We start from the raw sequence: 14,955 nt of genomic DNA on the forward strand, positions 1-14,955 counted from the left end.
TAGCGCCAGATTCAGCTGCATCCCAGCTTCCTTTCCCTTCCAGCCGTGCCCAGCTGACCAGCCCGACGCCCGAGCCGTGCAGTGTGCTGCCTTCAACACCCAGGAGTTCATGGGCCGCCTCTACCAGTGGGAGCCCTTCACAGACGGTAGGGGACTGGGAGCCGGGACTGGCATTCGGTTACGGGGCAGGGGGAAGTCCAGTGGACCCTCGTGCGGTACCATCTCATTGCTCTGCCATGGCTTGGCGTTCCCAGGGGGTGCCTACGTCTTTGGTGGGCTGGCTAGGGGCCCCCTCTGGGCCCGCTGCCTCTCCACAGCTCTGCCGGTGCCCCTCAGTCCCGACCCGCAGCCCCCCTGCTGTCCCAGCCCTCCCCCCTCACTCAGATCTGCCCGTGCCCCTCAATCCCGACCCGCAGCCCCCTTTGCGGGTGGAGTCTGGGGCTCCCCACTTGCACAGCTTTGCAGGTGCCCCTCAGTCCTGCCCGGCCACCCCGCCCTCCCGTTCCAGCCCAGGGGCTGGTGCACGGCGGCCTCGTGCCATGACCAAAGTAGGAAAGCACCGGGCTCCTTTCGCACAGCCTGAGACCAGGCTGTGGACCAGCCCCCGACTCCTGCGTTTAACCCCTCGGTGCTCCCAGCTGGGATGGGCAGCTTTGCTCTCCGGTGGCTGTGTCCCTGAGACCCCGGCCTGCAGCTGGGATTGGCCTTCGCTGCTTTCTGCTCCCTCCCCCCTGGCTGACGGTGGCACTGCAGAGGGGCCCTGTGCTCAGCTTCATCCTGGACTGGTTTTATCTCGGGGGCTGTTGGCTGCGGCCCCTCTCGCTCTCTGGGTCCTTTCCCCTTTCTTTGCTCCCGCGCGGGCGCAGGCAACTGCTCCCACCCCGCCTCGTTCCTGGTGGCCGGGTTTGGTCTCTGCACCTGGGGGACATGTTCTCCACGGCCAAGGGGCTGTCGGGCCTGTGTACACACACGGTGACGGATGGGCCCCAGCTGGGCCAGGGCGCGTCTATCCTGTCGGCTCCAGGGTGACCCATGCTGACGGGTGTGAACCAGAGATGTGTCCACATCTCCCAGCCAAGGGAGTGGGTCACGGCGCTGTCTGGTGGCGCTCAGCTGAACCCAGCAAACTCATTTCACTGGTGATGGAAGCACACTGCCCTGCTCCCTTGGCCGAGCAGGGTGTGTGCCGGGTGTCCTTGAGAAGCCTTTCCCACAGCCTGGGTTGCTCTCTGATGAGCCGGTTAGTTCTCAGTGCTCTGGAGCGTAACCCGGGCCTGGGGTTTGGGCAGGGGGCAGTTTCGTGGGTGTCCTGTTGAGCACAGCAGCAGTTCGGGGGCTGGCGTGTGCAGAAGCGTGATTGGGTGTACCTGTGTGCGGCATGTGGGGCGAGGATGGTGCCTGGATGGATCTCCCCGTATGCTTTGTGCGTGTGTCTCCGGCTGTGTCCACGGGCTCCTCCCTGCATGTACCGCATGGATCTGCATGTGTGTTTCATGCAAGCATGGACTGCGTGTGCCTTGCTGGCTGTGAGCATGTCTGCAGGGAAAGGGCCTTTTGTCTCTTAAATCACCGCATCCAGGGCACTTTGGAAGCCAATTAGCTGGAAAACTTCTCTCCAGGGAGGCTGTTGTACTAAGGAAGGGGGTGGGGGGTTCCTCATGGTGGGGGCTGGGGTCCCAGCAGGGCGCTGGGACATTCCCATTTCCTGCCTCGGCCCCTGACTCTCTTGCTCTGAGTTTGCTCACTTCCTTTCGCTGTGTCCTCAGTAGGAGTGCGGGAGAGGGGGCACGGACTGGAGGGGGTGAGGGGTTGCAGGGGGTGGGGGGGCACAGGCGGGTGGGAGGGCAGGACCTTGACACGTCTCAGGTCTCGGGGGCAGCTGCAGCAGGGCTGGATGGGAATTAAATAATAATCCGTAAGAGCACAGTGTCGAACTTTGGAAAACAATTTGCTTTTGAGTTGGAGACAGTTCTGATCCAGAGAGGATCCGGGGGGCGGTTCTAATCTGGGGGGACCAGGCACCAGTTCTGATCTAGGGGAAGCCAAGGGCTGGTCTCAATCCAGGTGTTGTGTTTCAGGGAGCAGTTCCGATCCAGAGGGAACCAGGGGCTGCATCTGATCCAGATGGGCAGGGCTAGTTCCAATCGGGGGAGGCGACGGGCTTGATTCCAATGCCGATCTGAGGAATCTGATCTCGGTTCTGAGCCAGGGCATCACAGCCAGTTCTGACCCGGGGCACTGGGGTCACTTCTAATCTCATTCAAACTGGTTCGTCCAGTCGCTGCTGGGAACCCTGGGGGATCTTCTGTTAAATCAGTCACCACTTCTGGGTGCAGGCAGCAGCTGCAACCCCAGCCACTGGCTCCCTTTCTGAAATGCCAACCCCTGGGCCCCACGCCCCTCCCAGAACCAGAGATGGAACTCAGGAGTCCTGACACCCAGCTTCCCCCACCTCCCACTCACAGCACTAGCTGATTTGGGGGTGAGGAGTGCCCAGGAAACCCCCTGAGAGGAGCCCCTCTGTGCCCCACAGTCCCCGGAGGCCAAGACCCAGGCTGGAATATTTCAGCACGAAGTGAATTGGATGGAGAAAAGTCGAAGCTGGCTGTGGGGGGGGGGGAGTGGAGGTTGGAGTCAGCCCCCCATCTCTGTGCTGCGGTGCCCGCTCCACCCTCCCTTCCCGCCCCTGCTGTCTGTGCCAGGCCCCCTCCTCCCCCGTGTCCATGGCACGAGGGCTGGCAGATGTTTTTTGCCGAGTTCGGCAGATCCAGCCTTTTCGGCCATAATCCCCTTTCTCATGGCCGATGGCCTGTGCAGTAATCACCGAATGGCGTCAGCCCCACACCCAGTCTGTTATTCTATGCCCTGCCGGGGCTCTCTGCCCAGCTCAGTCATCAGGCAGGGCAGGGGCAGCAGGAATCCAGTACCCACTCTGGGTGCCAGCGGGCGCCCCACGCCTTGGGCCCGCTGGCTGGCTGCTTTCCCCGACTCTCTTCTTCTTCGTTCTTTTCTTTCATCTTCTCTTTTATGTCTCTGTCATTCTTTCTCTCCTTCCTTTCCTGCATTGTCTCTTCCTCCGCTCTCGTCTCTCTCCTCCATTCACGTTTCTTTCTTTCTTTCCACTCCCCCCACCCCCAGCTGGCACCTTCCATCCCTGCAGGACCCCTTTGCAAACAATCCCCTGCCAGAGCCGCCTTGCCCACCCTGCTGTGCTCTCCCTTCCCTCCCCTCCCCCCCGCCATGTCCCCGGAATGGCCCAGGTCTAACGATGTGCGTAGCAAATTGATTAAGCACTGGAAGATTTATAACCAGCTGACGCTACACTGTTCATTGTGCACCGGGTGCAGCAGAACCAAGGACTGTGCACATCTGAGCCGCCAGCCTCTCTGCCTTCCCTGGGGAGAGCCCATCTCACGTCTCCATCCTGCAGCCGTGGGGTTGCCCCTCTCCCCATGCCCTGCCCACCGTGGGTCTGGCACTGGGGTGGGGGTTGTTAGCCATCAGGCTGCTGCCAAGGGGGTCTTTATCAGATTCCTTTCTAAACCCAGCCGAGCAGCTGGCAGTAGCATCTCTGTTAATGACTCTTCATCCTTCTCCGGCCCCGCGAGGATTTCAAAGTGCTTTACACAATGAATCAAACTCCCTGGGAGGCAGGGATCAACCATGTTACAGGTGGGGAAACTGAGGCACAGAGCAGGGGGATGCGATTGGCCCAGTATCACACAGCCCGTCAGTGGCAGAGATAGGACTAGAACCCAGGAGTCCTGGTGCCCAGTCCCCAGCTCTAACCACAGGGCCACACTCCCCTCCAAAAAGCCAGAAATAGAACCCAGGAGTCCGGACATCCAACCCTCCCTGTCCGTATCCCAGGGCTCTGGCATGGGGTGTGCTGCTCACGAGTGGGGGAGCCAGTTCCAGGGCAAATGGATCTCTGAGCTTGCCCCAGAGCCAGGTAGCAGGGCCCCCTCCCGCTGAGCTAAGCCCCTGAGCCAGGGTGTGGGGGACTGCAGGGTAGCTAACAACGCCCTGAGCATTCATTAAATAGTGTTATCAGCGGGTGCCGGCCATTTCCCTGCGCTCGGTGCCGCAGGCCGCCTAAGCAGCTTTAGCCAGTTAATACAAGGACACGACTTATTAACGGCTCTGCACGGCCAGGGCTGGACCAGCCTGGAGTCCATGATTAGCTCAGCGCAGCTGGGGCCTTTCCGAGGACGGGCTTTTGCTAATCCAGTTCCACGGCAGCATCAAAGGCAGCCACCCCCACCCGGCGCCTCTGGGGGATAATTTCCAAAGTGAATTTGCTGGTGCCACTACAGTTTGGATCCAGCGCTGCCTTATCCACAACTCCCAGTGATGGGCCCATGGGGCGAGAGGCTCATCCCTGTGGATTGGGGCCCAGATCTCCGAATGAGTCAGGGCCCCAGATCTGCTGGTGCATCCCCATGGGTCAGGGGTCAGGATCTCACAGTGTGTTCCAGTGAGGCAGGGGCCTGGATCTCCAAGCATGTCTCAGTGAGGCAGAAGCCTGGATCTCTTGGCATGGCCCAGTGCGGCAGGGGCCTGGATCTCCTGGCGTGGCTCAGTGCGGCAGGGCCCTGAATCTTTTGGGGTGTCCCAATGGGGCAGGAGCCCGGATCTCCTGGGGTCTCCCAGTGGGGCAGGGGCCTGGATATCCCAGCATGTCCCAGTGGGGCAGGGACCCAGATCTCCCTCAGCTGACCAACTGCTCCAACCCTCTGTGCTCTGCTCAATGTGGGCCCCCCTCATCTTGCATTGTAAAGCTGGCCCTGTAGGTTCAGAGCCATGCACTTTGATTTGGGGGCTAGGGGAATTGTTCTGTCTCTCAGCTCCTTCCAGGGGCTAAAGCTGGCCAGAGCCCATCCAGATGTGCAAGGTCCTTTCCCTTCCCATCCAGATGTGCAGGGTCATGCCCCGCACACGCACTCCCCACGCATCTACCTTTCTACCGTCCATGCCCAGCCAGCCCTCGGCTGCCGAGCCCAGCCGGGGGGTGAGGACGTGAGGGATGAATAGCGTTTCTGTTCAAACACTCTGTTCTTTCCAGTTGGCCGGGGGTAGAGCCGTGGCCTCCAGCCGCTGAGACAGCACGTTGGGAAAATAAACCCTGGCTGGGTTATTATTATTATTAAAGGGTCCCACTCCGGCTGTGCCCACCCCTCCCCTGAGCTGGCATCAGGGGGCACCAGCATCTCTAATCACTCGCTCTGCTGTGGAAGGGGTGGCACCCAGGTCGTGCAGCGCGATCGAGGGCAGAATTGGGGCCTCCCGCCTGTCCCTCAAGTTGATGCCTTGTGTCCAGCTGCTGGGACGCACCCTGGCTTCTGGCCAGCGTTAAACCAGCCCTGATACCCACAGCACACCAGGGAGAGGGGAGGTGCCAGGTTGGCGGGCAAGGCAGGGTCACCCAATGGGGACTAGGACAGAGCAACTCTGGGCTCAACCTCGCGTCCACAGCACCCCTCCCTTCCCCCTGAACTCTGGGGGAGGTCACATCTCAGTGGGCTCAGGTCCATCTGGATTGGGGTCAGAACTTGGTGGATTCAGTCCATCAGCATCAGAACTTGATGGGTTTGGGTCTACCTGGATCTGGATCAGAACTTTGTGGGTTCAGATCCATCTGGGTCAGTACTTGATGGGTTTGGGGCTGTCTGGGTCAGTACTTGGTAGGTGTGGGTCCATCTGGATTGGGGTCAGAACTCGGTGATTCTGATTTGTCCCATCTAGTTTCAAATATCCCACCTGATGAGGTTTCCACCCCCGCCTGGCGACGATTCTGCTGTCTCATTAGACCCCCATTGATACCAAACACCCCCTGCTGACCCTCCCGAAGGCTGTCTCCTGCCCCAGCCCCTCTCGCTCTCACCCCTTGGACCAGCCTCAAAAATCAATCTTCCCTTAACGTGGTGGCAACCACCCTTTGCCCCTGCCAGCGGGGTTTGAGCCCTGGACCGCTGCCCCTTGAGCTAAAGGAGTAACTGTCAGTTAGCAGCAGTTGTAGGATGTTATCCTTGGTGAGGGCTCTCCTGTCCCCCTCAGCCCCCAGTGCTGCGCTCAGACCACACCCTTCTTGAGTGTTATTCACCCCCATGCTCCAAGGCGCTGAGTGCCCAGCAGCTTGAGGAGCGGGAGGGTCAGGCAGATAGCTCAGGAGGAGACAGGTTGAAAAAGAGGCTGTCAATCTCTTTGTTTTACTGCAGGGCTGGGGGGAGTTGCGAAGCGTGCAGCACGTAGGAATAGGGCAGCATCCCTTTAAACAGTTTGTGAACCCTCTAACAGCGCTCACCATGCTCTGGACTGTAGAAGATGCCACACGCCTGCTGCTCCGGCCGTGTCTAAAACAAAACACGGTGAGCACCAGTAGAGGCCTACACGGTATTAAAGGGGATACCAGCTTATTCCTCTGTACCACAAAAGGCTTTCGGGGGCGGGACTTCGCAGCCGGAGGGGAGGCCGGCTACAGAAAAGGCTGCAACCCACTAGCCTAATGCAAAACCCTGACTGGAAACAAACGTTTGCCCCAGTCCGTACGTATCCAGCTCCCACCTCCGCTGTCCCACGCGCCTCCCGTCAGCGCCCACGCTCCATTTACAACCGGAGCGGCCTGGACTCTTACCGCAGCTCCACAGCCGGATTCAATCACCCAGACTGGCGTGGGGCGGGAGCGAGGCCGGGGGTGGGGGAGCTCAGGGGGCCCTGCAGACGTTTGCTTCGAAGTATGCGGTGATCTGTCAGGCTGGGGAGCTGTGCCAGGAACTTCCTAGCCTAACGAGCCCTGTCCCGCAGAGGGGCAGGGGCTGGGAGATCAGGTGCCGATGACCTTTGCTGGGGGGGTGGGATGGGGTTGCAAGAAATGACTCGGGCTGTGGGCAGGAGCCCTTGCGCTCGACCTGGAACCGCCTCGGGACCGATCCTGGGGGAGGCAGAGAACGTGACACTCAGTGGTTCTCAACCTTTCCAGATGACTGTACCCCTTTCCAGAGTCTGATTTGTCTTGCGTACCCCAGGTTTCACCTCACTTAAAAACTCCGTGCTTACAAAATCAGACCGAAAAATACAAAAGTGTCACGGATTACGGGAAAATTGCTTTCTCATTTTTCCCATATAATTCTAAAATAAATTAATTGGAATATAAATATTACACTTACATTTCAGTGTGAGCCTTGTTCACTTGCGAGACTTGTCTGAAGCCAGAGCCCGCGGCAGCGGGGCTGAAGCCTGTAACTCAGCTTCACGGGGGTCTCCTGTGGCCTGGGGCCCTGGGTCAATTGCCCTGCTTGCCACTCCCAATGCTGGCCCTGCATTTGCGAGCCCCCAGGTTGAGAAACACTGATCTAGATGAGTTGACTACCTCCTGGAAGTCCTCTGCGTGCCCCCAAGGGTACATGTGCCCCTGATTGAGAACCACTGACCTAAGAGCCGAGGGCTAAGTCTCTTTACTGCCCTGTTTGCCCAGGGTTGTGAAGATCACGGGTGGGCCGTAGTGGATGGCTGGGGCTGCGCCGTGAGACTGAATGGGGGTGGGGGAGGAGGCGGTGCAGCCTGGCACCTGCTTTTGGGGGTCACTTCAGGCCTGAGGTCATTTTCCCAAGAGACTTTTTTTTAGAAAGCATTTAGGAGCCTGGCTCCTGCAGTGGGAGGAGACCGATGCAAGGAGTTCGTTTACTCTGCAGCTGGGGGTGTGACTGACACCTGTGGAGAGGCCCAGGGACCACGCACCCCAGCTGCCGGGGAGACGTACCCCAAGTGTCACTGCAAGCCAGCGGGGGCGGGGGGCTCTGGCTTCAGACGCCTCCGTGCAAATGAACAGCCCTGCAAAGGTGCAACCGCTGCCAGGTAAACCGCCCATTTGGCTCCCAATGTGAAAGGGCGGGGCTTTGATTATGTTGGGGGGTTGGTGACTCAGTGAGCTTGGTTACCCAGAAACCACCCGGCCGTTCTGCCCTGTGATCTGCCTCTGCGATCTGCGGGGTGGGGAGGGAAGCAGCGGGCCTGAGACTCCGACCAAGACTCAGAGGCCTGGGGAAGAAAAGAGCCCGGACGGATGGGACCTTTACATTGGAAACGGGAGAGCAGAAAGTCATCCCAAGTGATTAATGACCTGTGAAGAATGATAGTGGTGGAAAAAGATGGGCGGCCAGCCAGGCTGGGCTGGAGTCTTCTCCTGCATTTGTTCCCCATCCCTCCATCTTCCATTTTCGCTCTCTCTTCCCACTGCTTTGTTCATCCCTGTTTTCTCCTTCTCTCTCTGGTCCCCCCTCCATTTTCCCTCTCAGATGCCTGGAGAGCCCCATAATCAGCCCTTTCCCCACTCTCTGCAGAATGGGCCCAGAAGATGCTGGGGAGAGCGGCTGCTGGGGTCAGACCCTGAGGCCGGCTGAGAGCAGAGCACATGGTGTGTGTATGGAGGGTTATTCTGGTGAACCCAGAAACTCCCAGTTTCCAGCCTCTTGGACTGATGCTGTGTTGGTATAATCCCCTCTCTGTCAGAGTAACTCCACTCACAGTGGGGAGTGGGGCACTGCTTTAACTATGCACCTACAGGATAGTATAGCCCTCGAAACCAGTAAGGTGCCACAAGTCCTCCTTTTCTTTTTGCAAATACAGACTAACACGGCTGTTACTCTGAAACCTGTGGTGTGCGATGCTCTTACATTGATTTAAACCTGGCCCAGCTCCTGCTGGGGAAATGTACAGATGCAAGTTAAACCGGGAGAAACAGTTTGACATAGAGACGAGCGTCCGCACCCAAAAGCTGAACTAAAAGCCATTTAACTGGTGCAGCTTCTGGCAGATCTTAAATTGACGGGGCGACGACTCTCTGTAACTGCAGCCGCAACACAGGGCCTGACCCACTTTAACCCCGCTGGTCTCAGAGGGCTGTGGGTAAGGGTTAGTCCCGTGGCTTAATGCACAGCTGGACTGTCCGAAGAACCTGCCTAGACCAGAGGACAAAAACTTTGCCTAGATAAGCCCTTCGTTTCCTTTGTAGCTTTCTTTGAAGGGCTTTAGCAAATGCATTTGGAAAGTCAAAAGGGCCCCTCTGCCCTTTCTCTTATCCACTGTGGTGCGCAAAGGACATGGGTCTTTGCCAGCCCACCCACGTCAGGGCGAGACGCGACTCGTCTGAGCAAACAGCAATTTGCGCCCCGCTTGGCCCTAGTGTAACTGATTTCCCAAGGTGTCTGGCCCACAGAGAAGCAGCCCCAAACCTCTGCAGGATTTAGAGCCAGGTGGTTTTCCTTTCCAGGAGCTGGGCTCGCTATTTACTGGCTGCTACTGTTGTAGTACCAGAGCGTCTCCCAATCTGTAATGGTTTTATCTTCACACACACACACACCCACACACACACACACCCCCGCTTGTGGGCAAGGCTAATTAATGGGAGTGAGGCATCCAATGCCCTTGGAGAAGCTGGGCCTAAGTAATGTGCCCAAGGGGACACAGGATGCTGGGGAAAGAGCAGGGAAACAACCCTAGCTCTTCTAAGTTTGAGGTTACCGCACTGACCACTGGGCCATCCTTCCTCCTCTCCCTGCGCCCCAGTGACAAAGCCGGGCTGGGCCCTGGCTGCCATCCAGCCCCCCGGCAAAGCTGTCACCATCCAGGAGACGCACTGTGCGGCCTTTAGCCAGGAGCTCAGCCACCACGTTCTCGTGTTCCGGGGGCAATGCCCTCCGGTCCGGGCTACGCATCATCCCACGGGGCTAGTGATGGTGCAGGGAAAAGCTTGGCAAGAACCGAAAGCTGGACGTTCAAGCCAGACCCATCCCAAGTAGACCATGATTGGCCCGTGACCCTGGGGTAAAGCCGGAGTAAACAGGAGGCAATGGGGTGAAAGCAGCTTCCCCCGCCCAGCCCCTCCCCCTCTGTATTATTTCTGCTCCCGGCCAATATTTGGATTTCTGCTGGACGCAGTGGGAGTGGGGACGCGAGGGGAGGGGCTCGCACAAAAAGCCCTTTGTTCCCTGCCCCACTGTCAGCCCCAAGGCTTTGCCAGCCAGGGCTGCCAGGCGAGATGGGGCAGCGAAAGGCCAATTGCCGCACGTCCCAGGGGGCAGGGGGGAGGGAGCCATGAGGATGGGGGGGGGGCGGGAGGCGGGGGGACCTTTGGTGATAAATCACCCCCGGAGCCAGCAGCTCTTAGTAAAATAAACTGTGGAAAATGTTAAAAAGCCTTGGCTGCTCCCCCACCCCACCCTGTCCTGAAGCGAGGTGGGGCTGGCAGAGGGGGGTTAACCCTTTGCGGGGTAGCATGCAGCCTGCAGGGTGGGGAGCTTGGGAAGGACTAGACAAGGTGGGCATTCGATTCCCCCCCCCCCAACCCTGTTTCATTAACGAGCCCAGGGAGGAGGTTGGGAGGGTTTGGACATTCAGCAGTGACGCCAAAATGCCCCGGGCCGGGCCCCCGGGCCCCAGTACTCAGAGCCAGGCTGGGCTAGCGGCTGGCTAGGAGATCTTGGAAACAAACCGGGGTTAGGGGGCAGGAGCCCAATAGAGGGCGCTCTCCCCTCTGAGTCAGTGCCCCGCTAGGGGGCCCTGTGCTGGGGGGGGGGCTGAGGGGGCTCAGTAGGTGGCGCTCTCTCCTCTGAGTCAGTGCGGGGGGGGGGGGGCAGATGAGCCCCCAAACCCCGGTCTATCATTAAAGATCCCCCAGCAAGCTCCCCAAGGTTGCCGCCAATTACCTTCTGCAGGCCGAATTCCCCAGCAGTCCCCCCGGACGCGATATTTTCTTTCCTGTCCCATCCCGAAGAGCGAGCGCCCTGTTTGCCCTGTCTGTGCCCGCCGGGCACGCACCTGCAGCCCTCCGTGGGCTCCTCCGAGCTCCAGGCAGCACACGCTGCCAACGATAACGTGTCTTTGGTTTCTCTGCGAGCCCCCGGGCGGCTCCCAGTGCGGCGCCTGGATCCCAGAGCGACCCCCGCTGGGTCCCCAGCCTGGTGTCTCTCTGGCCTCTTGCCTGGTCCATTCCCTGGGGTCAGTCCCAGCTGAGCGGCTGCTTTTCACGAGGGCAGATAGCCCATGCCCAGAGCTGGGGTTGGGGTGCACGGCCCACCCGCCAGGGGCACTAGTCTGAACCTACCATCCCCACTAGCCTCATGTTGCTCCACCAGCTTGGGGGAGGGGGGGGCAATGCCCTGATCTGACCCCTCCCCCCGAGAAGCCCCCTTAATCCCCCTCCAGCATATAGTAAGCCCCACGAATGCTTGTCAGCCTCCCCATGTGCTGTGGGGGGTCACCCAGGCCGGCCAGGGCCCACCCCTGGGTGCAGTGGGGCAGCTTCCCCACCCCACCCTTTAGCTGTGCCCTGGGTAAGCCGCATTTTAGGGATGAGCGGGCGCTGGGTTGCCCCCAGGACACCTGGGGTCTGTTTCCACGGGACAATGGCAGGGAAAGGGGGCGACGATCCAGTCTGGGAGCTCTCCGGGGCCAGGCCGGGCTCCCACTGGGGCTGCCCGGCGCACGGTTTCCCTGTTCTTGGTCGGGGCTCGAGGTGCGGCCATCGCCCGCGCGCGGGTTCTCCCTGGCAGGGCCGCCCTGAACCCCGGCTCCGTGTCGTTGCAGTGCGGGGCTCCCAGCGCTGCGAGCTGAACTGCCGCCCGGTGGGGTACCGTTTCTACGTGCGTCACACGGAGAAGGTGCAGGACGGCACGCCGTGCGAGGCCACCTCCCTCGACATCTGCGTGGCTGGAGAGTGCTTGGTAAGTGAGGCGGGGGTGGGGGCGTGTACGTGCAGGGGGGAGCTCTGTGCTCTGGGACAACCCCCCCCCCCCGCCCTGGACCCACTGCTCTAGGCCCTGTCTGTGGCTGGAGTTGAAGGGAGAGGGGCTGGGGAGGGGGAAGAGGACAGACTCTGGCCGGGAATGGGGCATAGGGACGTCTCTGGGTCTGAGCAGCAGGCTGGGAGCCTGGACTCCTGGGTTCTCTTCCTGTCTCAGCCACTGACATCCTCAGTGACATTAGGAGAGTGGCACCCGTGCTCTGTGCCTCTGTTTCCCCCTTGGTGCAAAAGGAGGGAGCCATGGGGCAGCCCCCGGGGGGATATACAGAATCTGTGATCCAAGCCCCCGGGGGAAGGACGCTGTGGGGGAAGCCCAGAGCCCGGCCCCACCTAGCAGCCCTCGCCCACCAACTCAACTCCCTCTGCCCTTCCCACGCACCCCCTTCCCCTCTCTGGTGGCCTGTCCCATCTCCCAGCACCCTCCCCGCCCTGCCATGTACTCCTCCCTCGTTAACCCCTTCCTCCCTGACCTTGAGCACTGATTGCATGGGTGTGGGGGTGTCATTTATACCCTGTGTTTAACCCCCAACTTTAACATCTGGCCCAGTGCGGGTCCCCCTCCCTGCCTGGCTCAGCTGGGCTCTTCAGAGGTTGGAAACCCCTGTGCCCCCCAAAACTGGACCAGCTGCTAGGCTGCCCCTAGGAGCAGCAGCACCTCTTGGCAGAGCAGGGGTGCTCCCCTGGCTGCAGTCGGGGAGCCCCCCTTGCTCTGGGGTCCCTCTGGGGAACAGGAAGGAAATGGGGGAAGCGCTGCAGAGGGGCCTGTGTTGGGGAGGGGTGCGTGGGGGATGGGGCCAATGTGGTCACATATCTCTAAGCTTATGGAGTCCGGCTGAGACCTGGGCGAGAGTTGGGGCGGACCCCTAATTTAAAGCAGGCCCTGGTTAGTTTCTCAGGGGCTCACCCTGGTTCATTTCTCTGGGACTCACCGCCTCTCCCCATGACAGGCTGCTCCAGGGCCTATTTGGAGAGGTGCTGGGGGGTCCCCCGGGGCTAGGGGGTCGGGCAGTGAGTGTGTCGGGTCTCGGCCCAGCTCCTAGCACGATGTGGGTTTGCTGCCGCCTCTCCAGGCCACCCTCCAGCCAGGCCAAGCTTCGCCCAGGGAGGGGAGGCCCCGGGGCTCAGTCGGAACATGGCCAGGGCACTGGGGTACTTGTGCCACACATGGGGAGGTCTGTTCTGCACAGGGATCACGGGCAGGGCAGGAGAGCCGGGGGGCTGGCAGGGATGGAGCTAGGTGGCCAGAGGGGAGGGCCCTTGCCGCGGCTCCGTCCCATCCCAGCTCACATGCCTGTTTCTCCCTGGCCTTCGCTCCACAGAGCCCTGGCTGCGATGGGGTCCTGGGGTCCAACCAGACGCTGGACAGCTGCGGTGTGTGCGGGGGCGACCACTCCACCTGCAAGCTGGTGGTGGGCAACTTCAGCGACTCCAACGTGCCCATCGGCTACCACAAAATCCTCGAGATCCCCCAGGGCGCCACCAGGATCAACGTGACCGAGATGACCCGGAGCCCCAACTACCTGGGTAAGGGCTGGCTGGGATGGGATGGGATTGGGAGGATGGGTCCCTCTTGGGACTTTGCTCGTCACACCAAGGGACTCTGCACTTGCACTGGGACTTGTGCAAGCTCGCATGCACACACGTGCGATATACACACACCCCAGACTCACACATCTTGCATGCACACACCTCGCACGCGAGCATGCACACACACACAAAATGTGTGTGCCTTATATGTGCGCTGTTGCACACACATTTTGCACAAGCATGTGGCTTACATATTGCCTGCACACTTCACGCACAGGTATCACAAGCACATGTGCACCTAGCTCGCCTACCTTACACGCTCACGTGTCTCATATATGCACACCTGGCATGTACATTTTGCATGCTCGCTCCTTGCTCATGCCCAGCCCACATGCACTGCCTGCACACCTTGCACGAGCACGCTTTGCACAGATGCATTGCACGTACGTGCCTAATACACGTACACCTGGCATGTACCTCTCCTGCATCACCTGTACACTTTGCACATGCAGACCTCGGGCACGTGCCGCACGTGCACACCTTGTGTGCACACGGCATATCCTCGTGCAGGTACGCCGCACCTAGCTGTCACACACCCCGACACGTCACACCCAGCTTGCACGCACACCCAGCTGAGATGAGGGCAGGCAGCTGTCCTGCTCCAGGGTCTCGGCTGATCGCCTGCATGGTCAGGAAGGGGTTTGGTAGATTCCCTCCCATGCAGCTCTGTGCTCTAGGCAAGAGTATCCTCTGACGCACCAGGTGTTGGTGCTGGCTAGGGGCATGAGACGGGGGCAACGAGCTGCTGCGTTGGGAGAGCCTCTCCCAGGCTTGGAGGAGTTTGGGTCCAGATTGGCACTTTGCCGCTCAGGCCATTTTCTAATGGGATCTGGGACAGCCAGTGCAATGCACCTACGCTTGTGTGCACAGAGACGTGCACACACATTCACAAGTACCCGGATACATGCACGTGTGTGCACCTACCCACGCACTCGTTCGCAGATACACCCACATGCAGGCCCGGCTCACGGACACACGGGTAACCTGAAACCCATCCACTGACACAGACGCCTCCATATGGGCACATAGACCCACACATTCATACACACACACGTGTCCTGTACAATGACACACTGAGATGTGCACACAGACATACACGTGTTCACTGACACACCCAGTCATATACACACCCCTGTACCCTGACACACGCTGACATGCACAGCCACACGTGGACACTGACGCACACAGACATAAACACACACACACCTCTACAATAAGACACGGAGATGTGCACACAGACGTACACGTGTCCACGGCAAACACAGACATATGTACCCCCCCGTGCACTGACACACACAGACATATACACACCCATGTACACTGACATGCACACAGACATACACACGTGGACATTGACACACATAGATATATACACACACACACACCTGTACACTGACATACACACACACACACCCCGGTACACTAACACACACAGACATGTACACACCCATGTACACTGACATGCACACAGACATACACACGTGGACATTGACACACATAGATATATACACACACACACACCTGTACACTGACATACACACACACACACCCCGGTACACTAACACACA

General features: G+C 59.6%; 1 protein-coding gene across 1 annotated transcript in view; it reads left to right on the forward strand.

Moving 5' to 3' along the window:
* Positions 1-14,955, forward strand: part of ADAMTSL4 (ADAMTS like 4) — a 35,746-nt gene that overhangs the window by 8,951 nt on the left and 11,840 nt on the right. Inside the window, exons 4-6 of the mRNA XM_077841619.1 lie at positions 44-146; positions 11,584-11,720; positions 13,120-13,324. Coding sequence (XP_077697745.1) covers positions 44-146; positions 11,584-11,720; positions 13,120-13,324 — 445 coding nt within the window. The remainder of the gene's footprint in view (positions 1-43; positions 147-11,583; positions 11,721-13,119; positions 13,325-14,955) is intronic.

Source organism: Eretmochelys imbricata, chromosome 24 (genome assembly GCF_965152235.1).
Source record: "Eretmochelys imbricata isolate rEreImb1 chromosome 24, rEreImb1.hap1, whole genome shotgun sequence".
Taxonomy (NCBI): Eukaryota; Metazoa; Chordata; order Testudines; family Cheloniidae; genus Eretmochelys; species Eretmochelys imbricata.